Source organism: Colletotrichum karsti, assembly GCF_011947395.1.
Source record: "Colletotrichum karsti strain CkLH20 chromosome Unknown Scaffold2, whole genome shotgun sequence".
Classification (NCBI taxonomy): Eukaryota; Fungi; Ascomycota; class Sordariomycetes; order Glomerellales; family Glomerellaceae; genus Colletotrichum; species Colletotrichum karsti.
Genome location: NW_024065902.1, coordinates 1,834,356 through 1,848,607, shown reverse-complemented (window position 1 = coordinate 1,848,607; position 14,252 = coordinate 1,834,356). Strand labels below are relative to the sequence as shown.

Sequence of the window (14,252 nt, the reverse complement as noted above, 5' to 3'; positions counted from 1 at the left end):
TCTAACGTGGGCTATCAGCTTGATCCTGCTGATCGAGTGCCTTGCCCGTCTTGTTTTGAAAAATCAACAAAGTGGAAATTTAGATTGTGAATATTTCCCTTTCGACTTCTGCGTTCACCATGTGAATATAACCTTTGCCATCACACCACAACAAACAACAGCTTCAGCATCATGATTGCTTTACAAGAACTCATGCCTTGCTGTGTCTGCAATGGCTGTATGGCTCGGAAAAACATTCAGGCGATGATGTTGGCCGCACGGACCATACAGAACCATCCTGCCCCCAATCCCAGCAGTGGCAGTACAGCTGGTACCAGCAGCAACAGCAGCATCTCTGAGGTCTCTGCCTCGAAATACAACCTTCGACCGCGTCTCCATCAATCTCCTACGAAGGGAAAGCTTCCTACCACCACCGAGACCACAGACTCTGTTTGCGCCCCAGAAACCCCCGGCGCCGGCAAGATGTCGACTCAGACGGGCAAGTTCCGCGAGGACCAGGTCCTCATCATCTGTCCTGGCAGCCAGACGACTATGGCCCAGCTGGGATGCGGCGAGCTGACCCCGCCGGTCCATCGCCTGCCGACGCGCATGTTCAAGGATGAAGAGACGGATGAGTGGCGCCCTTATCACACGTTCAAGCGCAAGAAGCAGGGCCTCAATGGCGCGCTTGCGATCGACGGGCCGCGCCCTGACGACGACGAATATGAGTGGGTGGAAGACACAGACTCAAGCGAGGGCGCCGTCTACCCTCTTCAAGGTGCGATTGAGTGTTCGCGATGACAGTTTGACGTGTTTTACGTGCTAATTGGGTGATTTAAAGGCGGTCGCATCGCCAATATGGAGGCATTCCTGGCCTTTCTCGACCACGTTCACAGCATGCTCACCACCACCTACCACAACACCCCGATCATGCTCATGGCGTCGCCCCAATGGACACGTCCCGATAACGAAACGATCGCGCGCTACATCTTCGAAAAGACGCGTACTCCTGCCCTCTGCATGATTCACAGCGGCATCGCTACTCAGTACGGCATCAAGTGGCCCAACGTGACGGTAGTGGACATTGGCTACGAGAAGGTGGACGTGACTTGCATACACGATGGTCGCGTGGTCAGTCACTCTGAACTGGGTGCTCCCAACCCCGAGCGCTTCATTTCTGGTGGTGAGATCTTCACGCGCAAACTTGTCGAGAAGCTCAAGAGCAAGGACTTCACATACGACATGGCGGAGCAGCTGAAGAAGAGCCACATCTGTGAAGTGCTCCCGTATGCGCCCACCGCCAAGAACCTGATGGAACTGCCAACGACATCGACTGTCGGCGCTGCTCCTATTAGCGCACCCGCCCCTGAGGCGCCCCAGGCCAGCGAGCCTGCGGTGCGCGCTCCAGCTGCTGACGATGAGCCCGAGGAACCTAAGGGCGACGAAGGAGTTCTCGATGTGGCTAGCATTGTTACCGCAGGTAATGCGCGCGATTTTCTCGCCAAGAAGGAGAAGGAGAAAGCGGAGAAGGGCAAGGGAGGTAGAAAGGGCAAGGCGGCCCAGGAGGCCGAGGCTGCGAAACCTGTTCGATTGCCCAACGCAAAGCGCACACATAACACCTTTCACTTCGAGGAGGTCATTCAAGAGGAGGTACAGCCGCCCAAGAAGGAAGAGCCTAAGCCGGAGACCAAGGAAGAGCCCAAGAAGGAGGAGTCTGGTACCGTCGCCGAGTCCAAGGATGTTGAGATGACCGACAGCTCTAAGCCAGTCGACGCGCCAACCGAGGGCGAGACGAAGCCGACAGAGCCAGCGGCCACTACAGACGCTGCTGCGCCAGCCGGGACTTCGGAGACAAACGGAACCACGGGCCAGCCCGTCGTTGCGCCTGCAGAAGCTCCCGCCGCTACCAACGGTGTACCGCCCGTCCCCGAGAGGCAGGCTAAGCGGGTGCGCCGCGACATCGAGGTCGGCCTTGAGCGCTTCACCTTTGCCGACCGCGCCGAGATCGATCGCATTGTCAGCACCATCTACCGCACTGTCCAGGGCATCGAGGACATGTACATGCGCCCGCAATGTTGGGAGAACATTGTGTTCGTCGGCAACGGCTCTCGCCTGCGTGGGCTGAAGGACAACATCATCCAGACCCTGACGGCTCGCCACCTCATCTCGCCCAGTACGGCCACGATGTTCACCTCGGAGCTCCCCTCCAACATCGCAACTCCAACGGGAACTGGCGCCCAAACCCCAACCGGCTCTTTCACCGGCGCCCCGCACCAGCTGCCGCCCAACAGTTCGGGCGTGAACCCTCTCCTTCAGGCCGCTACGACGGCCTCTGCGCAGCAACAGGGCACCCCCGGACCCAGCGGCGAGGCTAACGGCACTCCCGGTCCTCATCACTTCCATAGCCAGACGCCTACGACCATCAAGCAGGCTGCGCTCCCCACTTACCTGAGCGAGTGGAACAAGAACGGCTTCGAGGAGGCCATGTTCCTCGGCGCTCAGGTCGCCGCTCGCATCGCCTTTTGCCAGCACAACCTCGACATGGCTGGCCTCGAGGCGCAGCGTTTGGCTAGTCTCAGCAGAGTTGACTACAAGTAAGTCCCCCCCTCTTCAAACGCCAGGTTCAGGATATGAGAAGCTAACAGTTTTTCGCAGCGAAATCGGTCCTAAGGGTATCAGGACTCACTCTCTGCTGAAGTAAGGGGTTGTTGATCATTGCTTTCTTGTCATGGCAGCCGGCAGCGCAGGCGTGGGATTTGAACGAATTGGAGACGAAGCGCGGCAACGACTGGGCATTTTCTGGCCTATGCTCTCTCGCATTGCCTCGAATGAGGCACGGAGACGTGGGCTTAACGCGTTCTGGAGTTACGGACATATCAAAAACCCGGGGTGTGAGGCGTGGGACACTTCTTTTTTTCTACCTTTTTTTCGGCTTCGTTTGCTTAATGAGTACCTATGTAGACATGTGGTCGCCGCCGTCATCGTCGTCATCGGGGTTCTGACTTGCCTCATCTTGGTCATATCCAGCAGCGGTTTAAGTTGCAAGAGAGAACCCGGGCACGAGACTGGGCTCAACCCAGTGAAGAGGGGGAAGAGCTGGCGTTTTGTATGATACTACCCCAAATGTGTAGGTATAGATCCCACCAAATTCACATTCAGTTTGTGACGACATTGTATTTTCTGGAGGAACAAGCTTCAACACTACCGCTCAACAATCACCACGAACAATCGCAACTGTGAAATCACCAAGTTACGCCCTGCATCTTAACCGGCACATGCAGCAGCCGATCTCCGTCCTTGGTCGGGCTAGGCATGTTCCCGGCCCTCACATTGACCTGGAGCGCCCAGTGCATCAACCTGGGTTCGCCGAGCCCCGCGTCCCTCTCCTCGCGCCACTTGACGAACTCGTCCTCCTTGACCCCGTTCCCGAGGTGCTTGTTGTCGGCCTTTTGCTTGCCGACCGCCGTCGCCGCGACCGGGGCCCGGCCGTCTGGTGGGTAGTCGTGTCCCGTCCACACCTTGGTGTCCTCCGGCAGGTCCAGAAGCTTCCGCACCGACGCGTACAGGTCGCGGGCGTCGCCGCCGGGGAAGTCGCAGCGGGCGGAGCCGACGTCGTGGTTGAAGAGGGAGTCTCCCGCGAAGACGTTGGCTGGGGGTATGTTAGCTTGAACCCGTGTACTGAGAGCGTGAAAGGGGACATGAGTCGACCGACCTCCCACCATGTATCCCATGTGGTCCGGAGTATGGCCCGGTAGGTGAATCGCCTTGGCCTTCAACGCCCCGATCTGGAACTCCTCGTCCTGCTCGAGGAGCCGGTCGAAGGCCTGGACGTACTCCGCCTCGGGGATGCCGTATTTCCTCGCAAACCTCTCCTGCACCACCCCGATGCGCCAGCCGATGCATATCTCGGGCGCCGCGCCGTCCTGCGCCGTCCGCAGTCGCGACTGGAGGTACTTGGCCGCCGTCAGGTGGTCGGCGTGGACGTGGGTCTCGAGGATCTTGACGATTTTGTATCCCTTCTCTCGGACGAGCTCTAGCAGTTTGTCGGCCGTCTGTGTCGAGACGGCGCTTTTTGCTGGGTCGAAGTCTAAGACTGAGTCGATGATGACGGCTGCTTTCGTGGAGGGGTCCGCGACTATGTATTGCCACGTGCTCGTCGCCGGCTCGAAGACCTCGTGGATAACTGGTTCCGGTGTCATGTTTAATTCAACTTGTAGAGGCGCTTGAAAATGCTTTGATAGTGTATGCACACGTTTCATGGAAAGTTGTCTATGCTGGGCGAATGAAGCATACTTTCGTCGTGGAGTTCCCTCCTGAGTCTTATACCACCGTCGCGAAGCATCTCACACAAGCTTCGCCGTTCAGTCAGTCTCATTCATCATCTGAGGGTCGAACGTCGTTCCTCGGTCAAAGTGGTCACCGAGCAGACAGACGTCCGGCGGCGTTCATCCCTGGAGACGACATCCCGGCGACGCCCGTGCTCGCGGCCTGTTCCCCGACGTCGGCGACCTCGAAAAGGGACGGTCGCCGGGGCTCCCTGAGTCTCGGGGACGTCACTTTCTGGAGAAGCACGTTTTCTCTGGGTCCATCCCGGCGCGGCAAGGCTTCCCATTGATGCAACCTTATTGATCCCCCAGAGAAGCTGGCGTACCAATCGAGTGTTGCTGACCGGTCTCCTTTTGGTAATTGTTGACCTCCCTCGCCAACTTGAGACTCCCATTACTTACCGGGAAACCAAAGCTTCTGCGGGAAGATAAGAGAACAGCTTCACTACTAAAGCACTGACTGCGGCTGCTCTAACGCCATGCCGTAAGTGAAGGCGTGCTGGCCGAGAAGGGAATTAGTCGACGCCACCTATCTCTTCGCACCTGAACTACACCCAATTCGAGTCGAACCAAGGCTGCTCGTTGCCACAACGCACATGCGGACGGGAACGTTGTCGATGGAGGACGCGCCACTGGCAGGGGTATCTCCGTCTGGAGAGGAGGAAAAAGGTGCGGTCTTTGAACCACGGGGATTAATAACTGGAGCCCCGCTACCGGAACCACCACAATTTTCCCGTCTTTTCGTCGAGTCCCCGAAGACGCCATGAACTCTCGGGCTTGATTCAGTAATCAACGGACACTTCTCTTGTCCGGCGTTCAGTCCACCCCCCCGTCCATGTTGTCCTCTGTTCGAAGGGAATCTGTATAAGTTCATCCGACAAGCCAAAAAGAGTCGAAGACAAGTATACAGACTCTGCCCGCGCATCACCATTCTGCATCTCGGGGACCTTAAATACCAAGTCCCTCACTACTTAGTTGGCACTGCGCCCGTTCGTCTCAGCAACTCACGAACCCTCCACGAGCCAGAATAAAACCGGAATTATGGCAACAACGGCTCTTTCAGGCGCCGCCTTCGGTGCCGCTTTGGTAGGAGCCGGCGTCTACCAGCCCTCCGTCATCATCGCCCAGCTCAAGCTCGAGAACTGGCACATGATCCAAGCCTTCCTGGCAGCAGCGGCCAGCAGCACGTACGTCTACGAGTCTTTTCCCTTTTCACATGATCATGCAAATCACCAACGCAACAAACCAGGTGTATCGTCCTCGCCCTAGACAAGCTCGGCTACGTCCGCCCTAAACCCCGCAGCCCCTCCCGCCTCGGCCTCTTCTCCGAGTATGACGGCAACATCCTCGGCGGCGCCCTCCTCGGCGCCGGCATGGCCCTCTCCGGCTCGTGCCCGGGAACCGTCCTCGCGCAGATCGCCGTCGGCACGAAATCCGGCCTCTACGTCCTCGGCGGCGCCGTCCTGGCAGGCATCGCCTGGACCGGGTTCCTCCAGAAGGCCATCACCGCCAACGCCGCCCACGCGGCGCCCGAAAACCCGAAGCTCACCGTCTACGAGCGCGCCGGGCTCAGCAGGGCCGTCTCCTTCGTCGGCGTCGAGGCCGTCTTCGCCGGCGTCATCTACGCCGCGATGAAGTACACCCCGGCCAGCCCCTACGCCGTGGTCGCGCCCGTCGTCGGCGGCCTCTTCATCGGCCTCGCGCAGCTCTTCTCTCTGCTCGCGCGCAAGTCGATGCTGGGCGTGTCTACGTCGTACGACGAGATCGGGCGGTACTTTTGGTGGGCGGTCAAGGGTGGCGGCGAGAAGGGCAAGCCGGCTTCGTACAGCAACATCCTCTTCTCCTTCGGCGTGGCTGCGGGCGCGTGGGCTCTCGCGACGACGTACCCTGCTTTCGCGCTCGGCGCAGCGGATACGGCCGTCTCGCCGGAGCTGGCTGCCGCGGGCGGGTTGCTGATCGGCATCGGGTCTAGGATCGGCGGGGGCTGCACTTCCGGACACGGCCTTAGCGGGGTGTCCATCTTCTCGACGGCCAGTTTCGTCACCATCGCCTCCATGTTCGGCGCGGGAGCTCTTGTTGCTCCTTATTTCCACTAGCGACATATCGTAGTCACCGTTGTATGCATAGCGACATGATTAGCGACGTTTCTTGAATCTCTTCGTGGCATGTATCAAGAATTGTGTTTGTTTCGGTCGCTGACGTATACTGTCGGAGAACTTGCGTTGATTTCATCGTGTTGAGAGTCTGGGACATGTACCTGGTTCGGCTAGAGGTCGGCGACCATGCCATCATCGTGTCCACCTAGCCAACCGATTGCTCCGGATGGGTCGGGCGTACGCCTGGTCGCCGATCGTGCTAAACGCCGGTCTCATGTTCGTCCAAAAGCAGCCAATATCAGGTGCACATGGCGTCGGATCCGAAGATTGAGATCTCGTCCGTCTTGTGGCTGACCGTTGCAAGCTCGTATTACACAGTTCATACCGGATATCTGGCATGGGTAACGCCATCCCATGGGTGAACCAATGACGGCATGTTTTGTATTTCCGATGGTGTCCTTGATCCGGCCAGCAGATTCGTCTGATATTCATCGCCTCCCCGCGAAATGATTAGCCCTCTTTCTTGGCAGTGACTTCGATCTCAATCTTCATCGCTTCCTCCATCAACCCCGCCTGAACCATCGTGGCAGCCGGCCTCACATCGCCGAGCCATTTCTGAAGCACAGGCCAGGTCTTTTGAAAGTCGTTTCGATTCGGCAGGATGTAACGGACGCGGACGACGTCCTTCATTCCGGCACCGGCCTCCGCGAGGGCCGCGGCGATGTTCTCCATGGTCTGCTGGGTCTGTTCGACGATGTCGGGGGATATGACGCCCGTCTCATAATTGTACCTTTGCTTTGTCAGTTTCTTGTCTTGGCCTGTAGATTCTAGAAGCGACGCATAAATACCCTGTCGTTCCGGACACAAAGATGAAATCGCCCGAGACTACCGCCCGGGAGTAGCCGATTTGTGCCTCGAAGGCAGAGCCTGAGCTGATGTTTCGTCTAGCCATGGTGATGGAGAGTGTGCGTCTAACAAAGAGGGCGATACAAATTGTTCAGCCGGATTTTCAAGCTTCCCAGATGTATTATGCGTCAGAAGGATCTAGACGGAGGAGAAGAAAACAGGAAATGAAGAGGTCAAGCTGACGTTGAGTCACTGCCGTTCGCGCAGGGGTCGACGGGAATCAGACAGGGTGGCTTGGCGAAGCCAATCAGGGGTCAATATCAAGACCCTGACATGCCAGATTGGGACGATCGCCCAAGCTGTTGGAGTTGACAGCAGCAGCGGAGCAACACTGCAATGAGTCCGTTTCATATGCTCGGAACAGTAGTAAAATTTATAATTACAAGAAATGTAAAAAATGAGATATGTTCTAGCTTAGTCTGGGCGGAACTCAAATTCGATGTCGAAATAACCCGTATTTACAGATATTCTCCCCATGCCTTGGAGCCGTAAGAACCACGTGACACCCCTGTCACGACTATAACGATTCCCTTCAATGCCTTGGAAGACATCTAGCTATGAAGCATCAGCTGAAGCTCGAGTAATTTTGAGTGTGAGATGGACAAGGTAAGTTCATTGGTCATATATGAGACGATAACGTACTCCGCGGAATGGGGAGCGGGGTTGGAGTAATTAGGTATGAAATCTACTCCATCACTGTTACCATTTTCTTTTCATCGACTGATCGAGTGTAAGGCAGTCAAGAAATCAGATAACTCGTTTCGGTTGTTGCCTTTGAGGCACCTGAGCCTCATGGTTTCTGCCTTGAAACGTAAGATACCTGCTGAAAGGGAAGGTGCTCCTGCCTGACAACCCTGCACCTTCCAGAATGAAAGAACGACCACCGACCAGACTGGCTCCCACTGGTATTGCTCAGCTTTTGACGCGACTTCCTTCTTATCACTCTACAAAATTTCGCTTTCACTCTTACCAATCGAAAAATTCCTTTGCAGTTCGCGAACAGCAACCAGCACCCAGATCTGTGTCGACCCGGCCTGCCATCGCAACATCATCACTCACCTACTTCCGGAAACACCCACATCTATTCGCCCAGATGCCTTTGGACATGGACATGGATTCTCCTTCCACCCCCACGATGCCTTCCTCTTCGATGAGCTACATGGAGCAAGACACCCCCTCCAAGGCGCCTTAGTACCGCAAGGCTCCGTACAAGGCTCTCGAATACCCTCCCGAGTTGACTCGTCTTACCAAGTTCGGAAAGTGCACCTACGGAGTCAAGACCGGTCCCCTTCCCGATGGAACCGATTGGTCCAAGCTCCCCGCCCCCATTCTCAAGGAACAGCTTGCCATGCGCGACGTCAATGCCGTGGGCAAGAAGAAAGACCTCATCGAGCGCCTCGAGAACTGGAAGACGTACCAGCATGAGACCGTCGATGTCGGCCCCTCCGCCAACTCCGAAGCCTTTGGGCCTATCGCCTCGACCAAGTCCACCGCGAACCCCAGGGAGACGCGCTTCATGGTTCCCATCGACGACAAGAGATATGTCAGCGCCGCGAAGAAGGCCATGAGCGAGACCATGTGGATCATCAAGCAATCCCCTGGTTTCGGCGACGAGAACATATTGAACATCACCCTCTCGTCTGGCTCGACCTACAACATCACCATTGGCAGGAAGACTTCATGCGACTGCCAGGCTGCTGTAAGCAACCTGACTGCGAAGTGTAAACGCATCTTGCTAATCTGTCTATAGATGTACAACAAGAGCACCAACTGCAAGCACGTCATTTGTGAGTATCATTTATGACAAACGGAGGACGCGGCTGACCTCAACGCAGATGTTCTCTTGTACATGCTGCACGCCCCGGCTGAGCTGCTTCCCCAGAAGACCTTCTTCACCGAGGAGCTCGTCAAGCTGTTCGCCCTCGCCCCCAAGGCCCGTTTCACGCAGGATGAGATCGACGCCGACCCCGCGCTCAAGGACGGAGTCCCGAAGTCCAAGGATGGAAAGGCCTGCCCTGTGTGCTACAAGAACTTCGAGGACAAGGAGACCGTCTGCTGCGGTACTTGCGGCCACCACGTTCACTCCCAGTGCTTCCGTATCTTTAAGATGGAGACTGCAGGCTGGGGAACCAAGTGTCCCATCTGCGAGGCCCCCTGGAAGGCTGGCGCTGTGTCGAAGGCACAGGTCTGAATACTTGATTTGCGACAACGCTGCGATGGGTGGATGTGATGAAGTGAGTTGCGGGAGCTACTGAGAAGTTGTCAGCTCATGATATTTGTTGTTGCTTGAGGAAAGGCGCAGGCTTTCCGGATGTACTTGAGGCAGCTATGAGAATGGTATGAAGAGATCAGGGGAGTTTGTGGCAATGTTGTTGAGGTTGATGGATGCAGATTGACTAGCTAGCTAGACCAGGATGAGAGCAAATTGAAAACACCACTGTCACTGGACCTGGTCTTTCTTTCCTCTACTAGAATATGAAGGTTCGCAAGAAAACTTTCTTAACGATCCGAACAAGTGATTTTCTACGCACTCCACGTTGATTACGTTTGGCGGATTTTCGACGCCACTTTGCACGGCAAACTTGGCGTCACTCTAGGTCGCCATTGTGTTTCCGAACTTTGGCTTTGGAACCGACAGCGATATTGAGTGTTTCAGCTAACCTCACGAGGGGAAATGTAGAATGCTACCTTAACCAAGGCTCGTTTTCCATCTTCGGATTCGCATTGTTTCGATTCGCGAAGTCGATACTCTTTTCAGCGCCCCTGCAGAGGAAGACACCACCGTTCGGCTAGGCGCAGTCTGCATCGAGACTAGTCACTCCGGCGACTACACCCAAAAGCGTTACGGGTTGCAGTTGCGACTTCGCAACCACACCCATCGGCGACGTCCCAGAGATCCACGGCAGATCGCGGTTGTTGACGTCTTGTTGATCAGACCCGAATGAGGCAGTGGATGCTGTTGCGCAAGTCCCACGCGCGATCGACTCAGAAGCAGAGCCGCACCGACATGCGAGATGAATGTGTCTGCCAACTTGACTCGTAACATGCCCTCGTCGTAACGGTACCCCGATAATCGAGTGCCAAATGCAACAGACAAAGCATATGAGGTGCGAAGGAACGCGTAGCTATGAAAGTGGCTTTGGTCGCATCCACGATGAGGATGAATCAATACGGATATCCGTAGTTCAACGGCAAACAAATCCAGATGGGCGACCGATAGATGCGCAAATACCTACCAAAAGCGGCCTCACTAGACGAGGGTCTGCACGGAGGGACGATCGGGGTGCGGCAGAGCCTCCGTTGGCCCCGGCGATCGGAGTGCTGCACCGATTTCCAGACCCGATTTGCTCGGACCCGTCGGCAGCGTGACGTCAAAAAAGGGTACAAAAAAAGAGGCAGAACATAACGCATTATGAACGGGAAATTTCCTCTAGAGAATAGGCGGGTACGATGGTTATGTACGAACACCCACTGCACAGCCCACGAACGACATGCATAACTGTACCATCGTACAATACCCCCCTTAAATAATTGTTAGCGCGGTACTTCAGGCTCATAAGCGGCATCTTAGGGCCTAAGTATAGCTAATAGTAACTTACATTTATATAAGAGAGTAGCCTAAATAGTAGGCCTAAGTAAGTGGTAGCTATATATTTATATAATATTACTACTTAAATTTAACCCTTATAATATAGCTTAATATCTAATATAACCCCCTTAAGTAGCTACTACTTTAGCTAGTTATTAAGGTATAAAGTATACTAACTTTAGTAAATACTCTTTAGGTATAGCTTATTAAGCTGCCTAAATAGCTTTATATAACTATAGGCCTATTAGCTTAACTAAGTATATATAATTAATCTATCTCTTTATCTATAGCTATATATATTTAATAGGGTTAAAGTTAAGTAACTAAATAGACTAGTTAATAAGATAGCTAGTATTAAAGTGCTCTTTAATTTAAGCTTTTATAATATATAAGCTATAATAAGGTATATTATCTTATTATACTTTAAATAAATTAGTAGACTACTAAAAGTTAAAGAAGATAGGTAATATATAGTAATAATAAGAGGTTAAGTCTATTTTTCTCTAGGACTTATCCTATATAATATTAAGCCCCTTAATACTACCTATAATATAGCTTTAAAATATCTATCTATATAGCTTAGCTCTTACTTTAGTAAAGTCTTTTAAATCCTTACTAAATAGAAGGGTAATATATTTATAGGTAGTAATAAGGCTATTAGATTAAGTCTTATTATTAAAAATATATTACTTCTACTCTTTAGCTATTAAGTAACCCTAATAAAGAGTAAACTTAAAGTAGGCTTACTATATATAGTTAGGAAGTTAGATAAGAAGGGGTTAAAGTACCTATTAAATATTTAGGCTAACTATAGTATAATAGAGAGCTATAGTAAAATAAATATAGAGGATAGATAGGTAGTTACTTAATTAATTATATAGGATATATCTATTATAAGGTATAAAGGCTAAAAACTCCTTAAGAAGGTTCTTCTATAGTATATATATAATTAAGTACCTACTACTTTAGTAAAACTATAGCTAGGTATTATAAGTAGTATTATAATAGACTTATTATATAGTAAGGCCTATAAGCCTAGAGATCTTCTAGATAGAAAAGCTAGCTATTTAGTAGAGGGTCTAGATCTTAAGATACTCTTTATATAAAGTAGAGTAAACCTTTTTATATTAAGTATATATAAACTAGCCTTATTATAGCGTACTTAAGGGGTTAAAAAGGTCTTATAGAGGGTTAAAGTTATTAAGGGTAGGTAGGAGTAAATACTCTAAGTTATAATACTCTTTAAGGTTAACTTCCTTATTATTTAAGTTAAACTCTATAATCCTATTAGAGTTATATAGGTTTATAAGATTATTAATCTCTATTTAAGTAGTTAGAAATAAAAAAAAGATAACTAAAGTTATATTAAGATATTTACTTATTTACTAAGTAGAATAAAGGGTAATAAGAATAATAGTTAATATCTTAAAGTTATTAACTTTAGAGGGATAAGCTAGCTAGGCCTATACTAGCTTATAGAGTAGCTAGAGATAGCCCTAGTTAATAAGTAACTATTAGGTAGAGGTAGGGGAGAGCTATCTCTTTAATAGGGTATTAGAGATAATAATAATATTATTATTAATAAATAATAGGTTAATATTAAGATTATTAATAAGTACTAAAAAAGAGTTATTTATAATAGAGAAGGATAAATTAGTAGTAAGCTACTTAATAAGTAGTAGGCTAACTATATAATATAGGTTAAACTACTCTTATAGTAGGATCTAAATTATTTTAGAGGTAGTAGTAATAATAGTAAAAAATCTAGAAAATTTATATTTTTATTATTTTAGGGTTTTTATATACTAAAATAATAATAAAATAACCCTAAGAGTTATATAATAAAGCCCTTATAATTATATAAATAAAAAATAGTAGTTATAATAGTATTTTTAATAATAAGTTTAAGTAGGAAGCAATTTAATAATATAGTAGTAAAGAATAATTACTTTTTTAACTATATAGGAGAGGGGTAGAGGGGGGTAAAAAAAGGCTACTTAGCCTAATTAGGCAAGGTGGTAGGGGATGTAGGTTAGTAGAGCTGTTATAATCATTTAAGGGGGGTATTGTATGAATGATTCGGCCTGCGTGAAGTGACATGAATACGAGTCATAACAGCGCCGACGTCAATCAGAAAGACATTGCGATTTGGAAAAAGGGGAACTGGGGCTCTCCACGATATCTTGGCTGTCAGCCGTATCCGGCTTAGCGGCATGCTTGTTTAGGCATGGGGATGCAGACCAAGCTCGAAAAGATCGACACAATGTATTCCTTGTTTCAGAATCCGGTCGACGGCAAGTCGGGTACCCTTGCCTTGCTTCTTTCCTCCAGATCTCTGGCCCTGGGAAGTTTGGGTTCAGTTGGCACCAACGGGGAGGTTTTGTCCATCTCTCCCACTCTTCCTTGCCTCCCCGGCTTCTATTTTCGTTGCACAAGTTTTCTCAGGAGTCGGTATCCATCCGCACAAAGATAAAGCCAGCGTTCAACCATGTTCCGACGCAGATTACCGGCCTCATGCCGTCGTAGGGCTGGGTCGGTCGCGATTGGCAGCATTTCTGCTTTTCCCAAGGTTCATGCGTAAGCGTCCGACAGAGCCGACAACGTAGCTTTCTCGGTCTCATCTCCCCGTACTGCTCGTCGAAAGGCTATCTTGATACGAGGACGCGATTCAGAGCTATGTCGAACTTCGGATGCGCGTGGCGGACTTCGTTACGAGATGGAGAGATTGCTTCACTAGATGAAGATTGAATGCGGTTAGAGACAACTTTGTGCACGATCACCTCCATTCAGTCGTCGGTGAATTGCTCGGTGTTCTCCGTAGACCTCACCTCTTGGCCGTGGAGGAAGCACTTTCTCGCCTGTCAAGGGTCGTGGCAGGGCCAGAGGTGTTGACTCGAGCAAATGTTGACAGGATGATGCTGACAGTCGCTCAGGTTGTTTAACCCATGGGACGTCAACTGATCCTCTGAAACAACAGACGACGGGAACTCTATTTGACAGCCTTCAAGGCAAAGAAGCTTGTTGGCATGAAGTTCAGACGAAAATCTGACCCGCTAGAGTTCTTCTCGATGGCCGTGTCGACGATCTGTCATGCGGCGAAACCGCAAGAGCCCGAGAGAGATCCCGGCAACCAAGCCGATGGGGCTACCTGCGGGTCTGTGCTGGGGGAGATCAAGGGGGAGGTTCGGGGGTTCAGGTTGACCGCAGAGTGCCCGACCGTCAACGTCTCTTCACAAGACAAGACAGACAACTTGTTGTTGGTGGCCGTGGGACCTTGGCCAGGCGGGCGGTAAAGCACCCGCAAGTTTCTGTTGTTCTTGATCAATCAAATCCCACATCACGGTCACCTCAGCTTTG

At 51.2% G+C, this 14,252-nt stretch overlaps 5 protein-coding genes across 5 annotated transcripts; 3 read left to right on the top strand and 2 right to left on the bottom strand.

Moving 5' to 3' along the window:
• Positions 1–243: 243 nt before the first annotated feature.
• On the top strand, positions 244–2,680 carry CkaCkLH20_01065 (chromatin remodeling complex subunit; the record flags this gene model as incomplete). Its single annotated transcript, XM_038883785.1, has 3 exons — positions 244–757; positions 821–2,573; positions 2,635–2,680. 3 exons carry the CDS (start codon positions 244–246, stop codon positions 2,678–2,680), a joined length of 2,313 nt encoding a protein of 770 aa, XP_038751380.1.
• Positions 2,681–3,221: 541 nt separating this feature from the next.
• CkaCkLH20_01064 (metallo-beta-lactamase domain-containing protein) lies at positions 3,222–4,178 on the bottom strand (the record flags this gene model as incomplete). Its single annotated transcript, XM_038883784.1, has 2 exons — positions 3,222–3,628; positions 3,692–4,178. The coding sequence occupies 2 exons, from the start codon at positions 4,176–4,178 to the stop codon at positions 3,222–3,224; spliced, it is 894 nt and encodes a 297-aa protein (XP_038751379.1).
• A 1,167-nt stretch (positions 4,179–5,345) lies between these two features.
• Positions 5,346–6,400, top strand: CkaCkLH20_01063 (YeeE/YedE family protein; the record flags this gene model as incomplete). Its single annotated transcript, XM_038883783.1, has 2 exons — positions 5,346–5,491; positions 5,554–6,400. 2 exons carry the CDS (start codon positions 5,346–5,348, stop codon positions 6,398–6,400), a joined length of 993 nt encoding a protein of 330 aa, XP_038751378.1.
• Positions 6,401–6,910: 510 nt separating this feature from the next.
• Positions 6,911–7,352, bottom strand: CkaCkLH20_01062 (endoribonuclease L-PSP; the record flags this gene model as incomplete). Its single annotated transcript, XM_038883782.1, has 2 exons — positions 6,911–7,190; positions 7,249–7,352. 2 exons carry the CDS (start codon positions 7,350–7,352, stop codon positions 6,911–6,913), a joined length of 384 nt encoding a protein of 127 aa, XP_038751377.1.
• A 1,188-nt stretch (positions 7,353–8,540) lies between these two features.
• Positions 8,541–9,497, top strand: CkaCkLH20_01061 (putative SAP domain-containing protein; the record flags this gene model as incomplete). Its single annotated transcript, XM_038883781.1, has 3 exons — positions 8,541–9,005; positions 9,057–9,093; positions 9,142–9,497. 3 exons carry the CDS (start codon positions 8,541–8,543, stop codon positions 9,495–9,497), a joined length of 858 nt encoding a protein of 285 aa, XP_038751376.1.
• Positions 9,498–14,252: the final 4,755 nt, after the last annotated feature.